This window comes from Apis cerana, linkage group LG10, assembly GCF_029169275.1.
Source record: "Apis cerana isolate GH-2021 linkage group LG10, AcerK_1.0, whole genome shotgun sequence".
Taxonomy (NCBI): Eukaryota; Metazoa; Arthropoda; class Insecta; order Hymenoptera; family Apidae; genus Apis; species Apis cerana.
In genome coordinates this window covers 1,850,050-1,877,657 of record NC_083861.1, presented here as the reverse complement: position 1 = coordinate 1,877,657, position 27,608 = coordinate 1,850,050, and the positions used below count along the sequence as shown (strand labels likewise).

The window sequence follows — 27,608 nt, the reverse complement described above, 5'->3', positions numbered from 1 at the left end:
TTGGCTATACAATATTCTTTTATTTTATTCTTCACCAAATACTCGGTGCGTCTGCACGCGTATCATCTTATTCTTTACTTTTCGTTTCCTTTCCTTTCCGTTTCTTTTTTATTCTCGAGTCTACAGTCTCATCGAAGTTGCGCAACAATCAAAGTGAAGCTCGAGCGAAAATTAGAATGAAATAAGAAAATCCAGAAATCGAAGTTATTGTCGAGAAATATATATATATATATATATACGCGTCGAGGAGTACAACACGCGTGTACACACCAATGTATTAGCGAGGCTGACAGACTGACGAATATAATTGGATCGCGTTAAATAAAAGATTCGACATAAATAAAAGAAATCTCGATGCGGCGAATTAACGAAACACTGGCCATTCCCGAGCGGAATTCGAGAGTATTTGGGAAACCACCCATTCTCTCGAACGCCCTTATGTACGTTCACACGAAGGAAAAGAAAAATTTGAAAAGAAACGCGTGTACGCGAAAGAAAGAAAGAATGAAGAATCACAACACGCACACCACGCACGCAGGCATTAAACACGATGCGTTCGTATCTTTCGCGTACGTAATTTCGTTACACACGTGCGCAAGCGCGGTTATTATTTAACGTTAAACTATCACGAGGTTTTTTTACTGGCACTCATTCTCTCTTTTTTTCTCTCCACCTCACATTTTCTCCCTCCCTCGTGCACCGGGTGTACGAGAGTTGAAAGGCACCGGTCAAGGCACACAGTCGTACGTCTCTTCGTACGCGAAACAATGTATCGATCTTCGCCCATTCCGTCAACGAACACCCGGCGAAGTCGTGGGCCCAAAGGGACCGTGGCGGCTAATAAACCGAGCGATTTTAACCCCGTCGATCCCCGTTCGTAAAGTCATTCGTCGCGACGCAACACGCGGCCTCTGTGACGCTGCCCGCTCATCCCAACTCTTCCTACTGTCGCTGTCCATCCATTACTCTCCTCTTCGCTGTCGCTCTTCACCTCCGCCATTATTTTCTCATTATATCACAACGATTCTCCGTCTTTTTACCCGCCTTCCACAATATCTTCTTCTACCTCCTCGGCCTCGAAAAGGATATTTTCCTTCCACCGTTCCACGCGGTTCCTCCATTTCCTCGCTATTCACCTTCCACATCTCCGTAAAGCCGTAACAGCCGTAAGTCATCTCTCCTCGTTCCCGTGAAAGGACAACAATGTAAGCCTCGCCGCACTCGAAGGAGGCAGGCGCTCGTGGCAACGCCAATCGTAGCGACGATTCAATCGGTCCAGTTCCTATCGAAAGCTGTCCTCAAGACTTGGCCACGAGGGGTCACGTCTTTCTAGTGAGATCGAGGGGCGGCCCCGTTTCCTGGAGCAGCTGCTCGTTGTCCTCGCTGTCCGTCGACCTTTCCTCCTCCGTGCTACCAGCCGCGTCCACCTCCTGCCCCTCCGTTCGACCGGCCTTCATGCTCAGGTCGATCGGCTCGTCCTGCTCCGGGCCCAACGAGCGTAGAAACGCTATACTCTTGTCGTACGCCTCCATTTGACTCCTCTGACACACCCCGCTGCCCACTTCTCTGCACTCGTCCCGCGTGCTACGATTGTCGTCGTCCCGTTTCGGCGACGGCGTCGATCTAGGGCTCACGCTGTCGCTCGAGGAACTCGTCAAACTTGCCACCATTTGGGGGGCGCCGACCTGGTTCACGTATGGGACGATAAATCTCTGTTGGAACGGGAAGAATGGGGTGTTGAGCAGTTGCATGTGGGTCAGAGCTGGGTGAAAGAAAGGTGGACCTCTCCACATAGGGAACCTGGATACTTCCGGCCTGAGCAATTCGTGGGGTGCTCTGACCAGGTCCATCGGCCTCAGAAGGGGATCCTGCGCCGCTCTCGTTGGGACGTCAGGTGCCCTTAACTGGGCCGGGATATCCTGGGGCCTGAGCTCGTCCCTTTTCGGGAACCTGTCCTGATGGTGTTGATGGTGATGATGGTGGTAACTGTTCGCGGTAGTTGTGGTCGTGGTCACTACACCCACAACACCTGTGGCGTTCGTCGTGCCCGGGTTCTCGGTATTATTGTTGTTATTGTTCGCCACGTCCAACGAACCGAACGCCTTCTCGTATGCGGATTTCGGGTCCTTGATGAGACGCGTTTGCGCCTGGTGTGACTGTTCCTGGAGGAGGCAGTGGATTTTGAACCAGTTCGAGCGGCGTCCATAGCGAGACCCCGACTTCGACATACCCACCATCAGACACTTCCTAAGCCTGCACGCCTTGCACGCCGTGCGGTTCTTCTTGTTGATCACGCAAACGCCGCCGTTCTTGCATTCGGAGATGCTGCCTAGATTGTTGTAAGTGCGGCCGAAGAACGACTGTGGAGCAGAGAAACGTTTTCGACGCGTGTTTCTTATATGTGTGTGTGTGTATGTGTGTGTGTGTTGGTGGAATGTGTAATTTTTTTCTTTTCTTTCTTTTTTTTTTCATCGTAGGAGAAGAGATATTATAAGTCGGGTATTAAATCGGGGAAATATTTGACGGGAAAGTATTATTTATGGGTCGTTATCCATATTAAAAGTAGTTGAAGGTAGAGTTTAAAATTGAACGCAATTTTCGTAGCCGAGGTGTTTAAAGTGTTTGGAATATCTTGGAAAATAAGAAGTAGAGATATCCAATTTTTTTGAGTTTCAAAAAATTCACATCAAATTTCAAATTTACTACGTTAATTTTTGTATTTGATATTAATTTTGTAAAAAAAAAGTACTCGATCTATACCCGAGACCGATTCGTTCCCAAGCTTCTCTACATCAATTCGAGAAGACCTTTGGAGGATAATCGAGTCGTACAGCTTAACAGAGAAAAGTATGCCGGGAAAGAAATCAACGTTGAAAAATTACACGTTCAAAGACGAACCGTATACAATCAATCGGTTTTTACTTAAAACACGAATTTGAACTTTCCGCAAGAAACGTGAAACCAGAGACCCGTGGGTCAACACGGACGGTACAGTGCCCGGTAATTGTAACGTGAGGATGATGCACGCGTTTGCACGCTTAAGGCTACAATTTTATTTGCATTCACATTCTGTATGCGCGTGTATCCACGTACCAAATGTGGAGGAGGAAGGGGAAAGAGAAAAATAAAGGAAAGGGCCGAAGGATAGAGGGAAGAAGAAGAAGAAGAAGAAGAGAAAGAAGAAGAGAGAGAGAGAAAGACGTATGGGCACAAGATGCGAGAATATAAACGGCCATTGAATTTTTCCACCGGGTCTGATGATCTAAAGAGAGCAAAGGGTTCGTCTGGATACTGACCTTGCAACCTTCGCACGTGAAGGCCCCGAAGTGAAAACCCGCGGCCGGCTCTCCGCAGACTCTGCAGAGCTGATTCATCTGCAACAAAAAGATGCGACATGTGGTTACGCTTCGGCTAAGAAACCGAAGACGCTTAGGATGCAGCGGTGATCAAGCTCGCGCAATATGTGCCAATCATGGAAGATGAAGTTTCTTCCTCGTCTCCAAAGATCTTAGTTGCGTTTACCGAGAGGGAGAGGAAGAAGAGGAGGAGGAGAAGGTGGGAGGAAAAACAGAATAATTCCTCGTAACTTAGGCAAACGATACACGAATAAGAAACAAGTGCTCCATTTGACTCGTTCGGCTAACTCTGGTCGCGCGTTTTCGCGATCCTCGTGGCGATTAAAAACTCGATATTGGAGTGTTTGTCGTAAAATTTCGAATCGTTGTGCCGATATACGATTCTCAAGAGTTGAGAATCTTCGAGAATCGTCCACGAGTGGAGAGAAGGGATCGAGAGGTGGATGCGTTCACGCTCGAAAAGACGACAGACAGTCAGAAGGTGGAAAAAGGGGGATCTTTTCTTGCCTTCTCTCGGGAGCATGCAAGAAGAGGCGAGGATTCGGTTGCGAGACCGTGTTCCTATTAAAACCTAGTTAGCCAGCCATTACTACGTGCTGCAGAAAGCACAGGTTCGTTCGTGGCGATCCGACGAGAAAGGACGACCGACATGGGAAAGGCGAAATCGTATCTGGTGAGAATGTGCACGCGTTTCGAGGAGGTTCGTAAAATGGAATATTCGTTTTTTTGAAGTTTGTTGTTAGTTTTGAAATTATGGAGATTGAAAATCGAAAGAAATTACGTCACACGTTTATCGCATGAAATGATGGTGATAAAATGCAAAAGCGAAAGCAACAATGATTCTATTAACGAAGGGTGTATCGTTTTCATTTCTCGATTTCGAAATGGAAAGGCCATCATGAATAGAAGGGCGTTGAACGTCGAAATAATATTACATCAGCTCACGTATGTATTCTCGAGTGAAGGAGAGAGAATCTGTCGATATAACCGAGGCCAAAGGTCCTCCACCAGTGGATTTCGAAATATTTTTAGAATTCGATTTTTTCTTCTCCTTTTAATCAACCAATCTCGTCCAATACACGTTTTCCTCGTCTCGTGCGAGGCGATTCAGAGAGAAGAATATCGTTTGATGTTCCGTTTGAAGGAATCTGATCATCTTTTGCTCAGGCACTGCGTAATCTGAGCGTGGAATGTAATGTGGTAATCGATTACACTTGGAAAGGTGTTTTGACGAACTGGACGAGGTGATCGATAGTAAACAAGGATTTAGAGGATCAGATTATGAAAGAAATTGACATGTTGCCTTATGTTCTGTGTTTACAATATTCCTGTGTTTACAATTCTCGAGTTTTTGTCATAAATAACGACTTTAAAGAGATAATATTATCGACTTGGATGGAAAATCATAAACGGCTATCGAAAGAGAGTCATACGTAAAGAAACAAGTTCAATTAAAAATATTCAAACTGCAAACAGACTTCAATCTTTACTCAATAGACGTATCATTTTGTAAAAAGCATACATATATTGAGAAATCATTGTTTCTAAATCAACATTTTTTGTATTATATTATATAAACTTTCAGCTAAAGATAAATTCAACCGGTATATTCAGACTTAAACGAAATAAAAACCGTAGACATTTTCGTCAAATGAAGAAACGAAAGAAAATACGAAATTAAAAATACCCCTCTATGATCAAAAAGTATTCCGTGTCATTTCTCGAAAAGAGTCACAACATCCTTCCACCATATTCTACCATATCGTTCCTTTAAAAAAAAAAAAAAGAAAATTACGAAATTACCAAACCATCGTTCCCTCCATAATACACCAATCTCCCATAACACCAGCCAAGAATCCAACTCTTCTCCCGATCTCCTTGCGCCAAGGATGAAAGTTCATTCCCTGGCCGCGTATCAAAAATGATTTCCCGTTTCACCGAGTCCGCGTATCTGGGTGAGACTGCGGCTTCTTGTGGGAAAGGCCTGCTGAAGCTTCTTTAAGGTAAAAAAGGTTAAACGTCCAACAGATGACGCGGCTGTGTCACCTCGCCTCTAATCCCTGCACACCAACGGAACTAAATAATGTTCTTCGTGTCCCTTGATGGGCTATCTGTCCCGTTGTTCACGCGACGACGAGGACAACAGACGAGAAGACACACGAATCCTTCTCTTCTTACTCCCCCCCCTCTTAGTCCCTCCTCCCCTTTCGACGCGATATTTTTTTTCGACCGTTCTGTTCGAACCGCTTAATCGCATCCACCCGCATCCACGAGGACGTCTCATTAAGTAAGAGCGGGGAAGGTAATGCCGATGACGAATGGCACTCGGAGGAAGAAATGAAAGTGGCGTGCCGGCCGGGGATATATATTTTTCCCCGCGTTACACGGCTGATGATTCGCCTTTACGCCGTGGCGCGCACGCGCGCTTCACGCCACTTTTTTCAAAGTGGCCGCCGCTGCTGGGAAACGCGTGGGCAACGTGGCGCTTTTTCTATTTCCTCCTATTTTCGCCCTATTTTCGGGAAGATAAGATCCGCGAGGGGGGATGAAGAAAGTGATATGATAATAGGCAGGTGGATTTTTATCAGGTGGAATTGTAGAACGGAAGGGATCGAGATTGATACTTGGATTGTACTTCGTATTCGTAATTGTTACGAGTTACGGGATAGATGGTTATATTATGGCGAATCTGTATTTCGAAGGTGAAATTGAGAAAAATAATAGTTTTAAAGTTTCTACAGTTTGGCAAATTTGTCCGAGACCATGGGACAGAATTAATATTTTCTAAAACAAATTGTTAAAGTAAATTAGAAAGCAATAGTATCATCGAAGAGTAAATGATAATTTAATTGTTAATATTGAATTTTAAGTACGATAATACTTACAAGTATAAATATTTCATTATAAAAATTATTATTCATATAATTTATTTCCATCTAATCAAATTTCTAATTAATAATTTGGTACTGTAGATTTTTATTTACTGTAAGAATCATCGTTCGTTCAATTCATTTCCATTCTCCATCGAAGCTTTAAATAAGCAATAATTCTAAATTGTTCATAGAAATTTGATAACCATTTGTGTTTTAGGTTCAAATTATTTTTATGAAAAATTTATGATTTTTAATCTTTTATATATAAAAGATACATATGTATAATAAAAATTCTTGAATGAATATCTCGTTCTTTTATATATACTGCATTCCGATTTTTATTCGAATAATTTAAAGGCTTATTAATCAACAAAGAAGAGATGAAAGTCTATGATACAGTTTATCGTGGTATTTACATTGTTTTTTCGTGTTCATTTGTCTCGTAAAATCGCAAAATAGAAATAAAATTTTAATATTGCTTGATTTTTTTTTAAATTTTCAAATTACGCGTCTGTAAATCAATTCGAATGGAACAACATGATTTTATAATCAAATTTTAATCTCTGATTCGTAATTTTATTTTTTTCTAATCGTTTACACAATTATCATTTTTATATTTAGTTAAATTCTGATTCTCGTCGATATTCAATTACGAATAATGATATCGTAATTTTACTGTCATTTTTATTCATAGATTTAAAATTTAGAGTTAAAAAAAAAAATTCGAAACATTTATTTTAAATCATTTGCCTGATCAAATGAAAAAAATTCATAAATGAATCTAATAAACTATATATATTTTTTTAAAAACGAAACCTTGCGCAGAACATGTTTTATTCGTCAATTCATAAATGTTACAATAGATTATAACAATTTAAATAAATAAGTGAAAAAATAAACAAATCTGCTATATTATCGCTATCTCCGTTGGCTAAATCCTCTCTTATATTATGCAAATATGAATTCAAATCAATTCCAAAACTATTTTAAGATCTATATATATATATAATCATAATTATATTTCTCATCTAAAGAAAAACAGTCTTGTTTTTCGTTTAACTCAATCACCTGATGTAAACCTGTGACCTGTCATTTACATCTCGAGTTGTAAAGAATATAAAAAGATCGACTTATATAAAATTATCTTTATTCTTTTTATCTTCAAAATTCCGACTAACTAAATAACTAGCCACCTGATTATTAAATCTCTAATTTATCATGAATCTTCCATGCTAATTTCAATATAAACTATTCAAAAGTAAAACAGACTCGACAAAAGGAATGATACGCGATCCAAAGTTAATTATTTTATCCAATAAAACAAGAGAAACAAATTTAATGATAAAATTTGAGGAAAATGGAAAGATATTTGTAAAATAAAAAGGGAAAAGAAAACTCGTTAAAGAAAGGATAATAAAACAGAGAAAAGGAATAAAGAATAATAAAAAGGGAAAGAGAAATATTAGAAATAATAAGAAAAGGAAAAATAGAAACGAAGTCATTAAAAGAAAAGAAAAAGGAAGAAAGAAGAAGCAAGATTTACTAGAAATGTAAATAAGAGATGCATTAGTTTACGAGTTGTTTACAAAAGATAATAATATATATATTATATCAAGTATACGATAACCATTATGAAAAATATTCTTGAGATTTAATTTTTGAAGTTTTACTGTCAATTGGCGCCTTAAAAATAAAAAGAAAGAAAAGAAATAAACAAGCAAAATTAATAGAAAAAGAAAAAAATAGGAGCAAAAATATTGAAAGAAAAGGAAAACTCAATAAAAAAAAAAAATAATTGGAAACGGAAGAAAAACATGAAAAGATTTCTCCAATTCCATTATTCGTATCCACTTATAAAAAATATTCTGGAGAACACTATTCTCAATTCCCATCTTAAAGATTAAAAATTAAAAGAAAAGAGAAAGAGGAAGAAGAAATATTTAAAACTCGTTGAAAAAAAAAGCGAAAACGAAGGAGAGAAAAGCACGAAGAAAAGAAGAAAAGGAAGAACGAAACTCGATAAGAAAAATTAAGGGGAAAGAGATGATATCAAATGAAGAAAATTTAAAGTTAAAAAAAAAAGTAAAAAACTAAAAATAACAAAAAAGAAACTCACCACGTCGGTGTTGGCCGCCGCGATCGTCGACGTAGGCGTCCACCACCCCGCGGTAGCGGATGTCGTACTTGTAATGACACCAACACCCGTAGCTACAGGGATGGATCCGCTCCCAGCCAATCCTGCCGAGCTCGACAAATCGCCCACGTCCATTCGATGTTCTTTAATCTCTCGATGCAAACCGTTCGCGCCGGTCCCTCGAGCCGTCTGTTCCGTGTTCGATGTCGCGACCCAACATTTTCGTGCGTGTCTTACAAGGTCCGATGTCGTCGGATATTTCTTTGCCCACCGCGGATTCTCACGATCCTCGGGGTAAACCCGGGATCACCGGGGTCCCTAAGCCGTGAACCTTTATCTCCGTGGATACTGCGTCGTGAACTGTAACCACCGACGGGGAATTCGAATCGTTTATTATTATTCGTTTCGCCAGGCTTTAGTTTACTTTGTTTTGTTTATCGTCGTTTGTTTTGACCGCAGTGTGATTCGTGGTTTATGGTTTATCGGCGAGTTTATGTAAGACTTCTACGAGAGAACATCGTGCGATTTGTTAAAATGGAGATCGAAGAGAGTGGAATTCAGAGTTGTGGATTTGTTATATTATATTGAACGATCTCTCGTTACGATTAACTTGCATTCGATTCATAGGTCTGTTTTAAGTATATAGCGTTGATGTAGCGTGTTCGTAAGGAAGACACGTGATTCAAGTGATTAGGATATTGCTGGTGAGTTGTGTTAAATAGATTGTGAGTAATTTGGATGCAAGCCAATTTTATCGTCTCTGCGAAATATTGGATTAGATTCGTTATTTGCGAGGATTTAACTAGCGAGTGTTATACTGCTCTGTTTAACGTTAATTAAATGTATTTGTGTTCCTTATTGAAATGTCGGAAAGAAAAGTATACCTTTTTTGTGGAGATTGTTCACGGACGGAGAGAAGGATTTTTTGGTGAAAATAATTGAAAGAGTAAAGGAAACGTTGTAATCAGGGACGTGATAATTAATTTCTCAACGGTTGGTTAATATTTTTACCACGACGATATAATACACACGTGTTTGAATTTTTACTGTTATCCAATTAACCGGCGATTATATCTCACACTCCATTTTTTACAATTGTGAATTTCAAGAATATGGAAGAAAGAAGTGTCTTAACTCTTGAAAAAAAAAAAACAAAGAAAAGCGAAGAAATTTAAAATATAAAATCATGCATTAACTTTCTTCAAAATTCTAAAAAGTTATTTCATCGAAACTTCCAACGATCACAACACAAACTGTATGAAAAAAGCAGTAAAACGATAAAAACAATGAATACAAAAATAAGAATAAAAACGTACAAAAATTAAAACACGTATTAAAAATTGACAATGTTGATTCATCTTTCTTTCATCCTCGAAAAAATTCTCTACAAACCGAAGAACAAAGAGAATCTGTATCCCCCAATTTCCCGAAAAAAATCTCGAAATACTTCTCGTTCCTTCGAAAACGAAAACAGGCAGTAACATTGCATCAATGGCGATACGATAAGAATAAAAATATAAAACGAGAAAGGATCAAAGCCAACGTTATCCCATCCCCTTTTCCAATTCTCGCGAAAATTATACAAAGAGGAATTGTGTATCAAGTTCCCCAAAAACCTCGATCGAATATTCCCCATTCCTTCGAAAACGAAAACAGATAAAATTCCATCGGCGTGCCAAGCTTCCGGCGATCAACAGAAACCGAGGTCCGCCATTTCTTGCTGGAACCTCTTCGAGATAACATGTCGTGTTTACAGCGGTGTAACGCCATTACCATGTTAAGAAGCCCGCCTCGCAACAGACGCATAAATACGATCGCTAATTACGGCGCTGTCCACGTATTAATTTCATCCGTGCGCGGGGACCCGTGTACGCGACGCGTGTAAGGGTACACGCGCTTCCGATTAACCAGATTTCAAATCCTCAGGACGAATTCGAACGGGAAGGGAATACCCTGTTTTGCCGCCAACTTTTACCGCGAATTTCTTTCGAACGGCTCGTAATTTCACGCTAAAATATAGCGACGCTCCTCGAGAAGAAACGATACGCCGGAAGCTGTTATTGGTGTCTCTCGAACGCTCGAATTGCGAAAGAAGTATTCCATAATTTTGTGCGAAGCATCGTATTTAAAAATTATATAGGGATATATACATATATATGATTATTATAGTAAACGAAGTGAAATTGTATATAGAATTTTATCGTTTAATATTATTTTGTAGAAATATATTTAAATCCTTATTAAATGAATTATTTAATTAATCGTAGAAAACGTGATATATAGTGAGTTTTTAATCGCTCGAACTAGGAAATAACGAAACAAATAACAAATTTGAAAAATCCGGTATCGAAAACTCCAATTTATACAATTCGAGTGATAAATGGGATCCTTATCTCCTAATGAATACAACGATACGTATAAAAAAAATATGTTGTATCGCCAAACGCATATATAGAATTTTAATTAAACCGCTCGAAGATTGATTTCTGGCTGTCGTTGATCGACGCGATCCGGTCGAGGAAGTACGAGGAAAGTTCGAAATGATGCATGGATCGGGAAGCTAACGTTTCGTTATTTTTTTTCTATATATATACATTTGTTTATTTCTTCTTCCACTTTTAGCGATTCAGAAAAATAATCTCTGCAAGATATCGAATCGATCGAACGAGTAAACAACGCGGGATGATGGCGGTAAATTTTATCGCGGTACGTCTTCCTTAAATAATGACAAATTAATTAAGGTGCCGTATCGCGCCGCGGAAGACCGGTTTAACATCGGGTGTATCGTCGCCTCCACACTGGATATTATAAATCCACGGTTTCTACGGTCTAACGTTCCCGTTTATTGCAGGAAATATAACGCGACGAAATGAATTTCCACGATCGTGAACGCGTACCGCTCAGAAAATTGTAATATTATTTCAATATAACGAACAGATACCGTCGAAAGACGTTCAACGGGTTGGCAAATGGGGTTGTAACGACAAGGCGATCCCTTTCGCGCGATAATTGATCCGATCGTTAAATCGTTGTCGCTAAATTCATGATCCTTTGCGGATAAAGTTCAAGATAAAGTTCATCAAATCATGGTTGATTTGCTTTTTCCGGCAAGGGGAGAATTTAAAGATTGAAAGACGTTATTAACCCTCTACCACTCGTCAACCGTTAACTGTATAGATAATATCGTTGAGTTAGAATATTTTGGAACGAAAATGATTGTACGATTTTTACTGCATAAAATGTATAAGAATAAAATTAATGTTTTAAAAGAAAGAAGATGAAAATCAGCCGAGATTCTAAAATTCTAAAATTTAAGCAAATCCGAATCATTGCGGTGTCTTACGAACTCGAAACGATATCAAATTTTGAAATTTCATTTATAAGAAACGCGACGAACGAATTTTCAATCCCTCCGCGTCGTTAATTAATATCCACGTAATCTTTTTAAATATCTTGCCGAACAAACTTGAAAATTCGCATCCACGTTTGAGCAATGTTGTAATTCAAATTAACGAAAGATGTTTCTCACTGAGAACCCGTTTTCACGGAATTGTGCATTGAGCATTGAATCATAGAGAATGAGCGAGGAGTAAGAAAAGGCCGAACACAAGCAACGCGCGCGATTTGCCAGCGAATATTTTTCAAAGATGATTCCCCGCGGGATCGGGCGAGTGCAGAGAGGCTTTTGCAACGTTACCACGAGCGCAACAAGTTTGCAGTCCTTGAAATAATCGCTCTTTTACCCGCACAAGCGTTACCGCGTGTATGCAAACGTAATACATCGCGTCACTCTTTAGAAGACCGCCTGGCAAGCTGGATTAGCAGCATCGCACAATCCGTGTCCGAGATGGGACTAAAAACGACCATACCTCGTCGACACCGAGCTATTCCGATTATTCAAACCTCTGGACACCTCTGTATGCGTTCGTCGCGTTGGAATTTAACTTTTCTTTAGAGAAAAGGAAAAAGAAACTAATCACAAAACAATATTGATATTTCTCAACGATCATTGAGAGGAATCGAAAACTTTGTTACATATTTAAATTTCGTTCGTTACGTTCCTAAAATTTATTTTACAGAAAGACCTAAAAAAAAAATAAAAGGAATCTCATAGATCAATAAATCATCAATAAAATTAGACGATCGACAGATACAACAACATTGAAATTGTCAAAATCGAAAGAGGAAACGTGTATGTATACTTTAAAGTTAAGTAATGTGCTACGGATGAACGATTCGCGCGATTATCTTTTTCGACTTTCTCGAGCTGTCACGCATCATTAATATCCTAATTGTCCGTCAACTTTTTCACCCTGGCTTGACCATCGGTTCGAGGCATCGGTGTACGTACAACATAACAATAATAACAACAATGACTGAAAGGTGAAACATTCGCGTGAAAACTATCGCCCGGGGTTTATCCTTTTCTCGTACTCTCTCCTTCTCTAATCCTCTTTTTCGGGCGATTCGCCATCTTTTTTTCGATCTTTTCTCTTCCTTCCTTTCTTCCTCTTCTTTTTTTTTCTTTTTTCTATCGCAAGCATCACGATTACTGCCAGCCTTGTGGCAGCCAATGAGTGACGAGCGGCTGCAACTTTAATGAACCGGTTGTGAGCGGCACGTCACACGGATATCATGGTACCGACTGCAGACAGTTGAAATTGTTGTGCCCGGGCGTCGTGACAAATTAATCGTCGAGGAAGAGAAGAAAGAGAAGAAGAGAGGATCGAATTGATTTTTCGTAGCGGCCAGAGGCTTTCCACGCACGATCTTTTCCAATTCAACTGTACGTAACCGAATCCTTTGAATTTTGCGAACAGAGTACAGGACGACGCTGTAAACAAGATCACTATACGATAATATTATAAATAAGAGCTGATATTTTTTTTTACCATTCGACTTGCAAGAAGGCAAACTGCGTTTAGATTCAACGCGAAGCACCACAGCTGTTACAGTAGTCCACCACAGGCCATTAATTTCGCAAGAACGTTTATGTTTCAAATTCCACTCTCCCTATAAGCAGAATCTTTCCCTCGTCATCGGGCATTTTTCTCGATACACAATTCGCGCGTTCACAATCACGTTCACAATTCACCGAACATAAAAGAAACTCGACGATACGTTTCCCCCGCTCAAATCCTCCTCAAATCCATATCCGACAATCTCTTCCATACTCGTTCACCAATCCTCAAACACGTTAAACATGTAAAATCGTATCGTAGATACCGAATCTCACTATTATTCCGTCTCGTTTCTTCCACTTGGCCTCGACATGTGAGAATCAACCGCGCCTCGAGTCTTTCCGCGCACCATCGACCGCCTCGACCACCGTCCCCATGGCCGCTGCGTCCAACCGAAAGAAAAAACCGTGTATATATACACACTCGCGTGTCCTTTCCGCTTCTTCAAAATTCCTTATTATATATATAAACTCGAAAAGGCGAGGTTCGAGTTGGAGCCTCAAAATCACGGTGGATTTCGGTGGAGGGTCGAGCGTTGGTCGGCGTCCACTCGGAATCCGCTCGCGAGGAACGAGGCGAGACGTCGCGAGACGACTCGGAAGCGGCGGAGGAAGGCACGGCGGCGGGAGCGGGTTAAAATCGAGCAAAGGGAGGCGCGAAAAATGTGGAAACGCTAGGGAACGGGTGGAAGACGCCGGACGTCGTTGAGCTCCGGTTGTGCGAATGAAGAATGGAAGGGAGGAAGAAGGAGGAAGCGTGGGACAAAACGGGACGAAGAAGAAGAGGACGGAATCGTGGCTGGACCACCGGCCGGCTCGGGGCGTGCGCTCGTGTAGCACGTGGCCGCGAGACTGAATATCCCCTACCTTGGCCACCTTCGTCAGTCCGTTTGTCCGCCTCGTCCTTATCTTACCTAGTCGACCGAGAAAGACTACCGCGGCCTTCTCTCGTTCTCTCTCCTCCCACCACGGCTCTACCCTCTCCTTCTCGATGATCTTCGTGTTCTTCTTCTTCTTCTTCTTCTTCCACTTCTTCTTCTTCTTCTTCTTCTTCTTCTTCTTCTTCCACTTCCTATGCAGCCTCCTCCTTCGAAGCCTCCTCCTCCTCTTCTTCCTCTTCTTTCTCCCCTTTCGCACGATCTTTCTGCTTCTTGTTTCTCCTCTTCTCGAAGTTCCTTCGAGTTCTGTTGTTCCTAGTTCTTCCTCCTCCTACTTGGTCCTCTGATGTTGTTGCTTCTCCTCTCGGTTCTGATCTCGCGAGCTTGTCGATCTCTCCCCGTGCTGCATCCATCTCCACCTGAGAGTGGATTCTGTGTACTCTGTGTATACGTGCGTGTACGTGTGAGTATCTCGCGGCCGATAGGAGGAATCGCTCGAGCCGCTTTTCGCGCCGGTGAGACGCGCGGGTGGAACGATTTGCTGGATTTATCGTTGGGGGAGGGAATGGAGGTAATGGAGGAGAGATTTAGAAAGTTTCGGGGATAAAATCAGATGAATTATTATTTGGTTTATCAGATCGAGAAGTTATAATTTAACGAAAACTATATTTCGTCCACACGTTTTGGTATTTATAGTTTCTAATATGTTGCGCTGGAATGTTTTTTTTTTTAATTATTTTTCTCCGATAAATTAGATAGTTGTAAAATTCTTTCGAGTAAATTATCCTTAAGCAATAAACCTTTGTCAATAAAATTAATTAGATAAGCGATCGAACCTTTTTATCTAAATCCCAATCCATAATAATTATAACAAAATAAATAAGCTGATAAGATAACTGAAATATCTTTTCCCGGAATTCCTTTGCATACGGAGAGATAACAATCTACATATTTTTTAATGAATCGTAATTTTCTTGTTCTTTGAAGCATGTACAATTTGCGTAGACATAACAGTTTTTTGCCTAATAAAATTCGCAATAATTCGCGTAATTGTAACAGTTGCTCGCCTGAGAAATGTAACCGAAAAAAATGCCATGTATAGAATATAGTAATTATCTTGAATCGTGATTGGAAAACTTTCGATGAATCGCGCGATTTATTTTGTATTTAAAATTTTAACTGTACGTAATCGTAGATATGATAAACTTGATTGTAAAAGATGTAAATACATTTACGCATAAGTATGTATGCAGTACATATCTGCAATACTTATTTAAACTTTTATATTTTAATATACGTAATAATATGTTTTCGAACGATATGAAAATTAATTATGCGAGCTATTTATATTTTATACTAAAAAGAGTTTTATAGTGACTCTTAATACGTACGGTCAAAGATATGGGGGAGACTTGAATGCTCGTATAAGAAAGTCGCTTTTAATACGGGCTTATTAGTAATATCGTAACAATCTTATCAATTAGATTGTTAGATAGAATTAAACGACAGTATTTTCATTATTCTAATTTTCTTCGTAACAAATCATTCCTTTTTATTACAGTTAATTTCTTAGATTCTATGAAACTTGTTACTTTCGATGGAAACAATGGTATCGAGTTAAACAATTTGCAATTAATAAAATAAATAAAATTGATTTTTTCTATCTTACAATGTCATTTGATTCGAATTTATAGAAATGCAATCAGTTTCACGCGTCCGTCATTGCAATCATTATTATACGGACGATAGAAATCGTTAAGATTTATTTATCTCTATTTGTTACAATGTGAAATAATTACATCCGGGGGAAAAACAGTCGATCGAATAATAACAATTAAAGTTCGAGCGATTCATCGATTAATTACGTATCATGATGCGATAGTATAAAAATCGTATTGATCTTTACATAACCAAGAGTCAAGAGTGATTATTGTCGTAAAACGTGAACGATCACGTTTAATGGCGCACTTACGTTGAATCACTCTTTGGAAACCGTGATCGGTGCAATAAAAATCCTGATGTCGTGCAAGAAGTGCGCCTTTTGTTGAGCGAAGTCCGGTCGAGGGAGATCCGCGAATGTATTTCAATTACCACCCATCCTTGCTATTCCCCTGCCAACTCATTTGAAACGAGACAAATGGTATATCATGGTATCACAGTTGAATGGAATAAACCAGAAGAAGGCAACGTCGTTCGAAGTGGGAGGTGCCCGATCAGCAACCAATAGAAAGAGCCGCCACCCACGAAGCTATAAAAATTAATTTATCACTGGGATCGCCGCCTACGCCATTGCTCCGTTCGTGGACCCGTGACTCGGCAGCATCCCGCGAGATAGCGCTATCTGTCGGGTCTTCTACCAGAGGTATTAATTTAAATTTTTTCCTCTTGAATTGTAATTAAGAATATTTTTTTGCTTTGATCATTACAGATTCGTTTTTTATAATTGAATTTTGCAACACGATTAGTTTACAAAATTATTTGGAAAAATAAAAATATTCGTGATAAAAATGGAAATAAATAATTTATTATTGATATTGGTTTTAAATTTTTAATGGTGATTACGTAAATAAATGCAAGTGTATTTTTTATCAAAAGTTATTTAGTCATTTAGTTATATATTAGAGAATAATTTAAAATATAATCGAAATTTTGTTGTAGAGGGCAGCACAATACTGTAATGGCAATAATGAAACATGGAGTTATCTTATGAGATAAATGAATATAGAAAACTGATACAGCAACCGAGGTAAAAATTTTAATACCCATAAAATAAACTTATTGTAACTAGATAACATATTACAAATTTAAAAAAATGTATCTAAATTGGATATATTAGAAATCGTTTTTTATTAATTGATAAAAATCGTATATTTTCATTAGATGTTATTACAATTGTAAGCTTTAAACAAAATAAAAATATATCTTGAAAAATTAAATTTACACTTAGGATATTAAATAAATAGAAAAACGAAAATAAAAATTCATAAATTGAATTAACAATTGTTTTCTGTTATATACAAAAATAAAATTTTTAAAATGATAAATTTTTTTAAATAAAAAATAGTAATTATTATTATTATTATTATTTTAAATTTTATAATTTAATTGATTATATTTATTATATAATTTAAATTAGGAATAATAAACAATTATTATTTTAATTTTTATAATTTAATTATAAAATTAAATAATAAATAATAATATTAATAATAATATATAACTACAATAAATATTAATTATATGTAATATTGAAACATTTAAATACTATTGTAATATTATCGATATATCAATACACATGACTTTAGTCGCGGAGCGAAAGTTACAAACGAAAACAAAATATAACCAGTCTCGATCGAACCTCCGGCCGAGGCACACGTATTTGATTTCGTATATAATTTATAATAAATTTTCGAGTTTAAAGTTAAAATATTGGTAACTGTTTTAAATTCAGTTATTTTTTGCGATAATTTCGCACATTTATTTACAAATGTTGATATATTTTATTATTATGGATAGATGGAAAAATTTTTAGTATGCTATTGGTCATTTACAAACAGTAAATAATAACTTTTTAGTTTATTGATTTGTTTTTTTAATGTATATAAATAAATCGATCGAAACTATAAAATTTAAACTAAACTTTAAAAACGTATAAGTTATTTATACGTTATTTATTCGTATAATATTTATTCTAAATTTATACATTAAAATTATTATTATATTTCTATAAATTTTTCATCGTTAATTTTTATAACGTTTAACATTGGTCTTTAGAATAGAGGCAAAGAACAAGAATATCAAGATTGATAATTGGAAGAATATTAATTGTAAAAATACAAATGCTAAATCTGAATATTCCGTTATTTATATAGCATATAGTATTTTTATAATAAAAAAAATAGGAATATGTACAACGGAAAACATTTTAAATTTGTATAAAAATATTTTTAAATGATAATATATCAAATATATCAAATTTGGTAAAACCTTAATGATTTACTATACATATGTTATATTTGTGCAATATAAATTCTAGAAAAAATTTTTAATATTTGCAAGTTTGTTTTGCAAAAAGAATATAATAGTAATCATTATTTTATTTGGTTTTCTTATTTCTTTGTCTTCGAAAATTATAAAATGTTATAAAAATTATTAAATGCGTTCTTTCGGTGTAGAAAGAGAAAGAAATAATCGAGATACAAAAAAAAATAATAAATGGAACAAATAAGAGTTCCATGGAATGAGAAACAATACTGATACGATATATTTTATAGCTTTATTTCTATTTTATTGAAAAACATTTTTATTTTAATTTTTAAAATTATGAAATAATTTTTACTTTGCATTTTTTTTTCTTTTTAGGAATTTAATTTTGTATACGTATTTGACGATAGCATACTAGATGGTGCAACATCCTATCTTTTTTAAAGTCGGTATTTCAGAACATGTAACATAAAATCCCACAAGATGTCACATCTATTACGTTTCTTGTCCATGGTATTAATATTTTTTCTATTATATTTACTGTCGATAAGTAAATAACAGATGGTATATTACCAACTCATGATAGTAAGTATTTATAAAAAAATTTATAACAATAAATTATCAATTCAAAATATTCTAATAAATAGAAATATCTAAAATCTGAAATAATTTTGGCAAATATTTATAATTATATCGCACAAATTCTTAATTTATTTTCACATACTACAAAATTATTTATTGCAAACAATTTTTTTTACAATAAATTTAAAAATTATAAAATAAATTGCATTTTAAATTATTCTCTTTGAAATAATTAAATTAAATAAATAAATAAGAAAAAGAAAAAGAAATTATCGAATAGGATAGAAAAATTCGGATAGGATAAAAATTGCCAAAATTTACAAGGCAGATAATTCAGATAATACAGAAATTCTTATTTTACTATTTCATTGAAAACGTTACATAATATGTAGATGTTTTAATAAAAGTGTAGTGTTTCATGAATTTCGTAATTTTTAAAAATATAATTTTGTTATTAATTTTAAAAGAATTTCCTTATTCATTCATTATTATTCGCGTAAAACGTTATCTTTAACGAATTTGTTTATACAATGAAAAAAAATAATATGAAATTTATCGTTTCAGAATGCTTTAATTTTATCTCATCCAGTTGGTCTCGCCATATCTTTTATACCTATCATTAACAGAGGCAATGAAGTAAAACTGTGTGGTTACTTAAATGATTTTTGCATAAGCGAAACTCGGAAGTTGCGTCGTTTAAACGCGAAACTTCTCGTCATTCTTGGCTATAAGGTATTCGATAGTCTAACGATGAAATTGCACTCCTTCATTTGCAAAGCAAAGTTTCGGAATATTAAATATTACCATTAAGGTCTTAAGCGTTGATACTTTTGAATATTAATATTCAAAAGTATTCGGGTAAATAATATTATCGAATTTATTTTACACTTGTTTGCCGATGAATTGCGAAATTTCTGCGAACGAATTTTCATTTATATTCATTTAATAATTCATGTTGTCAAGTTATAACAAAATTCATCGAGATAATTGTTCAAAATTCTGCCACGAATGTAAATTTTGAAAACCTATCTACCTACAAGTTTACGTAACTTATACTTACTTATAAAAAGCGATATTTCATATTCACTCTAAAAAAAGTTTCCATCCATCCATAGCATTTCCATCCCTACAAGAAATGGAGCTTGTGAATAAATAAATAAATACGATCGTTGGGGCGATCCTCGCGTGTCACGCGCGTGTTGCATTCTTGAGAGTGTGCGAGTGCCGTTTTGCTCTCCGCGGGTCTGATTTGAGTTAGCCACACGCCGAGCAAATCAATCACGTCGCACGCACTCGGCACACATGCCGTTAATGTGCACGCGGGACCACCAGCCGGAGAGAGAAGGGCCCAAGGATTAGGGCGCGTTTCCGTTTCGAGGATAATTACTCGCCATCCCTCTGATCTTTGGCTACGTTAACCGACTCTAAACAGGGAATCGTCTCTACGTCGCTGATAGAAAGTTAAGACCGTGTGGGACGAATGGATTCGTCGCGCAGTAAGTGAATATTATATCTATTCGATTTAGAAAATTTTTATGAGATCGATACTTGCTTTATCTATCACGTTTGGTTATTTCTTTGTCGTTGAGAAAGATTCGTTATTTAGGATAGATTTTGTTAATTATGTTTGGAAAGAAGAAGAAAAAAAATGGATTTTGGTTGAACGAAAACCAAGGGTAACCTTTCTACAAGATTTCGCAATGAATAGACGATGGAATAATAGATACAATAAATTGACGAATGTGAATAATTTTATTGGCACAAATATCTAAAGCTTCGTTGATTTCACAATGAACTGAATAGAAAATTTCAAGAATCTTGCCTTTGGATTTAAATAATAATTTTCCAAGATTTCAATAAATCGTTAATACATCTACCTACCATCCATTTATAATTGATCTAAAGTTACTTTTTACAGGCAACGATTGCCTGTGACACGTTGCCTGGTCGTTTCGGTGAAACGAAGGAAGGGTTTGTCTTCTTTTGAAGAAGCTGAAACAGTTGATATGAATCGTTGTCGGAGACACCTCTGAGACGGAAGCAATTTTCCGACGCCATCAAGCGTAACGTAAAACACTTCTTGCCGTGGTTCCATAGGATTTTTGTTTTCTTCTTTTTCTTTTCCTTTTTTTTTTTCTTTTTCAGAAGATTCATAGCATGAAATGAGATTTGGTTGTTTCGTTCGACGCTTTAATCGCAGGGTGAATTGGGAGGATGGGAGTTCGATTAAGCAGGCTCGATTTTATGGTTCTACGATTATTCGAACTGCTATTAGTCCCCGGGATCTTCATTAGCCGATGTATCAGGGGCGTACGGAGGGAGGTGCTCTGGAATTGCAACCGGAGTTCGTTAATTAATTCCTTAGCCGAGTTCGTTAGAGAGTGAGGTGGGTAAAAGGTAAAACTGGGCTTCAACGGGGAGACGTGTTCCAATCTAAACTTTTCTTACCTCTGATTCTTTCGCTGTTGGCAAAAAATTTGATGACACTACTGTTCCGTGTTGAATTAATTAATTCGATATAATTTATATATATATATATATATTTAATGCACAAATTATTTATACTATTTCTATTACATTCTATTTCTTCTTTAATATACAAAAGTTTTAATAATACGAAATGAGAATTAATAATTGTCCTTTTTTATTGAAATATTTTAGATCTATGTAAAATTCTTATGTTCATTTGACGGAAATATCAAAATATTATATACGATTTTATTCATATTCAAGCTCAACATCATTATTTTCGCTTCGAATTCTATTCCATGGCAATTTTTCAACATGTCTGGCATATATATATATTATGTAAATATAATTTATTATCAAATCACTAATTGATTATTAAATTTTCAGGCGAATTTCGAAAACAATGTTCTTCTTTTCCCCGAGGCGCACGCACGACAATCGTTCTTATCGATCCCCTTGTTCACGATTCCGATGGGCCAGGTGGTTGGCGAGGAAATCGCGCGTCGGAATAGAAACTTGACGAGTGCAAGTGTGGAGCGCACTTGCGCGAGTAATTATCGAGCGGCGCGTACCAGGTCTCCGGAGGATTAATTAACTCGTTCTGCTCGCTGGACACCGGCTCATTACGTGGATCGACGAGCCACGCTTCGCCGGTGTTTCACGATCCACCTCTCTCGCGCTCGTCCACGCGTTCGATTTTTTACCTAGGTCTACGCCTATTCTAATCTCGGAGGATTCGTCCACACCCAGGGTATACAGGTGTTTTAGATACCAGCGCTTCTCGTTCCTCATCCAACCCGTTAACCGGCATCATTTTTCACGCAGATTTCACTTTAACCTTCCTCTCTGACCGTTCCATCGTGTTCCATCGAGCGGCCGCACATAAATTTCAATTTTAAACAGGCTGACGTCTCGCGTGCCCGTGGAAAGGATGATTCTTGTGCGGCGAGCACAGGTAGTAGAATTAAAGGGAGGGAGGGGGGAGGAGAAAAAAGAAGAAGGGAGGGACGAGAGCAGACCGCGATTACGGTATCTGGTTTGATTAAAAGGCCATCCAGGATGGAGCCGATATTGATTTTGGCCGATGCTTTTAAAGCGGCTACGCGGGCCCACGAATTAATGTAAAAGCGGATGGGTATATAGGCGCGTGGAACGGTGGATTTTTCATGAAAATTAGCCGCGCCTCTCCCCCTTCTTCTCCTCTCCCTCCTCCCTGATGTCATTTTCCGTACCGCGTGAGAATTCAATTTCTGCAATCCGTCGCGCGATATGATTTAACCGAACGACGCGACGCGACGAGACGCGACACGACGCGACGTTCGATCCTCCGTGATTCATTTTTAATTTGATCCGCGTTAAGCCGCGTTCAGACGAGTGTACATGGATGAGATGCTTGAAAATTTTAGTTGAATCTATCGAGTGGTCTTCGAAGCAGTAATGGTACAGTTGAAAAGGACTTTACAGTTCGAGACTTGGAAAAGAAATTTGATACGACGCGATATCATATTCATTTGTTGTATCTAAATTACAATTGTTGGAATGCGTGATGAATCATTTAAAATTTCGAAACGATAAATTTGTTCTTACCGTATCAAAATAATCTTCAAAATTTGGTTCAATCTTTAAACAAATATTTTGGCATTCAATTTATTTCCTTTGGTTGCTTGAACTGAAGAATTCTCTATTCCTACGTAAAATTGAATGAAACAAGTACTCTCCATCTCTCTAGAAAAACTTAAATTTTTCCATCGTTCCAATTCCTTCATCCGAACTCAGCAATAAAATCTCAACTCTCCTTCCAACTAACGATGTCAAGATGGATTCGGATCTCGTGTCGAGGTTGAAATCCGCGAGCGTAGAAATCCGCCCCAATTGCGCCTGTATTTTTCTTTTTTTTTTCACTGCTCTTCGACCGCGCGGAAGCTGCATCGGGCATTAAAGGGGATGAAGCGAGGCGCGTGACACAGATTTAGATAAAAGTGTTGTAGAGGCTCGGCCCCCGGGGCTAGCTTAAGCACGGAATTATAGAATTAGAATCGACGAGAGAATCGCGATATCCTTTTATCGTGCTTCACCACCGGCGTTGCGTGGTTTTGGAGGAAAGGGGAGGGAGATGTTTTTTCTCCTTTTCTTCCTTTTTCTATTTCATCCATTCGAGCGAAAAGGAGCGTGAAACAGAGAGAGAGAGAGAGAAAGGACACGTCCGATCGCGGAGGTGAATTGCAACGCGTTTGAACGAAAAAAGGGGGGAGCGAATTGAGGGGCGAGGGGGATTGGTTCCGAGGAATAAATCCGCTCATGCTCGACGTACACGCGCCGGCAGGAACGACGTCCGCTGGATACGTACACCCGCGGGATTTCCATAATTTGAATTGTAAAAGTATTCGGCCGCCAATTGCAGCCTCCGAATTTATGCAGTCCGCCCCCGTGCCGGCTATCCCTTTCGCGACGCCCCTTGAGGGAGACTTCACGCGAATATCGACGCGTGCTTCGGATATATCTCGTCTTTTACGCCCTTGAAAATCCTTTCGAGATGTGGTGGAATCTCCGGGATGCGGGAGAGGGGAGGGAAGGAATGGAGGCGTTTGGAATTTTTGTTAAGGCTGATTCTTGGGGTTAACCCAAGATTTGAGAAATATGTATTGAAATGTTTCTTTTTTTTATTATTTTTTTCATTTTGAAATGAAGATAGAAAATGAAAATTTTAAGATCTACGCTTAATTAATTATTAATAGTGGATCGTTATATTTTAATTAAATTCATAATTTTCACAAATGCTATTGATTTTATTTACGATACTGTACATTTTGATTAATCCTATTATTCTTTGATAAATAAATTTACAGTCTTTCTACGTATAATCCTATTATAAATTCTTTTACGTGTAATCTCTTTTAAATATTGGAATCCTCTTTATTGTTTGAGCTGGCAAGCAATTTAAATAATATTTTTCCGTCTCTTTCTCTCTGTTTTTAGAAGGATATTCGGAGGAAAAATTTCTTTCACGAGTAAACGATTGTGCGATCCTTCCAACGACATCTGCACCCAGAAATACGTGAAGAACTCTGGCAATCTCGGGACGTGTGGGTGACACTTAATAACCGAAGTCTTGAGGCAAAGACATTTTTAATCATTCCCAGGAATCGTGGCGAGAAGTGCAAAGATTGCAACCGATTCGAGACGTACCGGGCAAAACGACATCGAGGGACGCAATCTCCACCGTGCCTCCATTTTCCGTTCGATTCTCGCGTGTGCCATCCCTGGGGATCGCGAACCAGAAGTTTCGACGTTGAAAAATGCAAACGACTATGTCCTTCCTTCACGAGGTGCGTACTTTCTTCGTTTCGTCCTGGGAATATTTGTCGAGATTCTCTCTTTTTTTTTCCTCTCTCTCCTCTGGTTCTTATCGATAGTACTAGCTAGGATACAAAAGAATTATTGTCGTCGAAAGACACCTTGCTCTTCGTCTATGATTTGTCAACCAGATCGTGAACGTGTTTGGAATCTCTTTCTCCTTATACGTCTTGTAAAATATTTTGTCTTGGATCCCTGAATGGCAAGAGATGCGGAGAGATTGTGATTCACGTATATATATATATATATATCATTAGTTTTATGATTCTTTTGCCTGGATTGGGGATCCACGCATGATAAAGTCGCACCCTCTTGTCGCGAGACAATGAAGAAGACGATTATTATCATCGGTGTATTAGGCGAAAAGGGAGAAAATTATTCGATTACGGAAGTGTATCTCGAGGAACAGGGAAGATAATTACATTAAGCAAGAGTTCATCGGTCGAAATTAGAGAAAACTTGTTCCGAAAGATATTTCGTATCTTTTCATTTTGTTTTTCTTCTTTCTTCTAATCAAAGATATTGATATCAATCTTTTTTCACATTTTATATTTGTCTATTCTATGTAAGATAAACAAATTTCGAATTCATTTTCTTCTCTATAGATGTATGTAGAGAATATTTTTTTAAAATATGCATAATAATAATTTTTTTCATCAATATCTTTTTCAAAATCATTAATTTTCTCTCACAATTACATATTCGAATATTCCTTTTCCATTAATATTTTCATCGCGTCATTTTCCTTTCAAAAAAAAAAAGAAAATCAACGAGTCTTCGACGTGTCGTTTCTTTCTTTTTCTTTTTTTTTTCACGTATCGAAACGAACATCGCGAGAACGCATTCCCTTTCCTCCCCTGTCCCATCGTGTAGCAAAAAGCAACGGCAGATGAGCCCGACAACTTAGCCGCTAAGCCGTTCTTCCTCAGGATTATCAGCTCAACCACGACTCCTCTCTCCCCTTTCTGCACGAATCCGTCGTTGCTACCCTCGTTCTATTTCCTGCGGACAATGCTCGCCACCCCCTTCTTCTTCTCCCTTCCCTCCCCCTGCACTCGCTCCATCTTCCTCGATCCGCTTTTTCCTCTCCCTTCCTCCTTTTTCTCGACGTGCTCGTTGTCTGGCATCCCCGAAGTCTGCAATGACAGACAGCTTCGAGGGGATGACGTTCGCCGGATGAATCCCAGGAACGTATACAGCTATACCGGCCGATCCGGACCGTGGAAAAATCCGATCCCCGTGTAAAACGATTTCCACGATTGAAACGTTCGTTACCGGATACGGATCTCTAATCCTTGGGACACGTTTGATTTCTGAGAGGAGGGAAACTATGGATGGAATTAACTTTTGCAGCACGGAGCGGAGATCTCGTGTTGATCTTGTCCAACGTCGAAACGTGTATATATATATCTTTTTTCTTCTTTTTCATTTGGATACCTTTTCACGTGAATTGAAATTGTACCATAAAAATCGGAAACTACAGGAAATTAACTAATTTTTCGGATTAATAATTGAAACGAATTTTGTATCAATTAAAAAAGTTCGAGACGAATGATCTTGTTATTGATCTTGATTCTATGATTGGATAAAGTTTTTGTTTTTCTTTTCTTTCTACTTGAAGATGGTTTTGAAATGGTATTGTATATCTTTATAATATCGATATGATAGGGTTTTAACGATGTGTTTTTTGTTAAGCAGTTTTTTACGGCACTGTCCAAGGGAGAAGAGCAGGATTCTCGCCTTCACCCCCTAATTCTGCGAACACGAAACTGTGGAGGGACGTTAGGTTGTGACAGTAGAGGGATGGGAAGAGAGGCACCGTGACATTCGCCGTAGAATCTTGATTAAATAAACATGAAGAAAGCCGTTCATCACGCTTCTGAGGGGACGACGTAGCGACCCACTGACACGAAAGAATCAGTACGAACTTTGTTTTCGAGGGGGATGCTGAGCCGTCATGGTGCGAGTGTCATTAGATAAACCAGCCTTAATGGGAATTGAGTGACAATTAGAGTTTCGAGTATATTAAATAAAAAAAGAAATCAATTCGAGCACTCTATATATGACAATCCATTTATAAAATTCAATAATACCACAAGTAAAAAAATTTTAATCTCAAAAATATTTTCATCGTTTATATATACATCTATATACGCGATGCAGAATTAATATCTGCTTCAAAGGTTAATATCTACGGCTTCTCGAAACACAATTTCACAAGTTGCGCGCAACTTACCCTCGATACCTTACCCTTTGCTTCCAATCGAAGTAATCGCCAATGCCCGCCGGACACGTGATATTAACACGTAATTTATTCCCCGAAAGTTTCCGGGGAATCTAATCGGAACTGTGCACCATTCTCGCGTAATTTTCGATCCCGGATAGAGATCGGGGAATTAACGAACTGTGGACTTCCGCTCGGCCATCGTCGTTTAACCCACTCGTCGTTTCGTTGGGAACGAATTCAGACATCGATGCATCGAGTGTTCGAGCCGGACGGAATCGGCGATCTCGCCTCATTGATTCCGCGACAGGTTTGTGAAGCGTATCCCGCAAAAGGGAAGAGAGAGAGAGAGGGGAGAGGCTGTGCGCAATGTGGTATCGTCTTATCGGGATGATTTACAGAAGGATACGGTGTATATCGCGCGGAAGAAATGCATCACAGGGCGTACAAGTACGCTCGTCTGGATTTATGGGGATAGTCGAGGAGCATTTCTAACCGGGGTTTCCTTAAAACCCGCCAAGAATTTCGAGTCTTATTCTTCCTTCCATTGGAGTAACTCAAACCCGTCTCAAAGGCGGTGAGTGGGTGAGAATCGGTTCAACGCGCACAGTGTAAGTGCAGGTTGGTTAGCTTGAGCGAATTGAGGGAATTCTTGGGACATCTCGAGTGATATTCTGTTCCCTCGGCATTATCTCATTTTCGAGGAATTAAGTTCGTCGTGGGAATACGAATTATTTGTTTACTTTACTCGCAATGCCGTGCACAACGATTTTTGAGATGAAAATCGATACTGA

At 38.0% G+C, this 27,608-nt stretch overlaps 1 protein-coding gene and 1 long non-coding RNA gene across 5 annotated transcripts; one reads left to right on the top strand and one right to left on the bottom strand.

Annotated features, from left to right (window-relative positions):
- LOC107994649 (uncharacterized) lies at positions 1–14,576 on the bottom strand. Of its 2 annotated transcripts, XM_017051661.3 has the most exons (5): positions 13,256–14,574; positions 8,346–8,723; positions 3,297–3,374; positions 2,235–2,360; positions 1–2,162 (listed from the first exon to the last, which is right to left on the bottom strand). In XM_017051661.3, the coding sequence occupies exons 2-5, from the start codon at positions 8,496–8,498 to the stop codon at positions 1,320–1,322; spliced, it is 1,200 nt and encodes a 399-aa protein (XP_016907150.2). In that variant the 5' UTR covers positions 8,499–8,723; positions 13,256–14,574; the 3' UTR covers positions 1–1,319. The 2 variants fall into 2 exon arrangements, with proteins under 2 accessions (XP_016907150.2, XP_016907149.2); XM_017051660.3 differs by having other exon boundaries at positions 1–2,360; positions 13,256–14,576.
- LOC107994651 (uncharacterized) lies at positions 12,838–26,632 on the top strand. Of its 3 annotated transcripts, none has more exons than XR_009831654.1 (5): positions 12,838–13,149; positions 16,361–16,563; positions 16,860–16,947; positions 24,213–24,562; positions 26,289–26,632. It is a non-coding gene; the product is annotated as an uncharacterized LOC107994651 (long non-coding RNA). The 3 variants fall into 3 exon arrangements; XR_009831655.1 differs by lacking the exons at positions 12,838–13,149; positions 24,213–24,562; positions 26,289–26,632 and adding exons at positions 18,564–18,770; positions 19,332–21,153; positions 21,624–24,202 and having other exon boundaries at positions 16,207–16,563; XR_001765362.3 differs by lacking the exon at positions 12,838–13,149 and having other exon boundaries at positions 16,207–16,563.
- Positions 26,633–27,608: the final 976 nt, after the last annotated feature.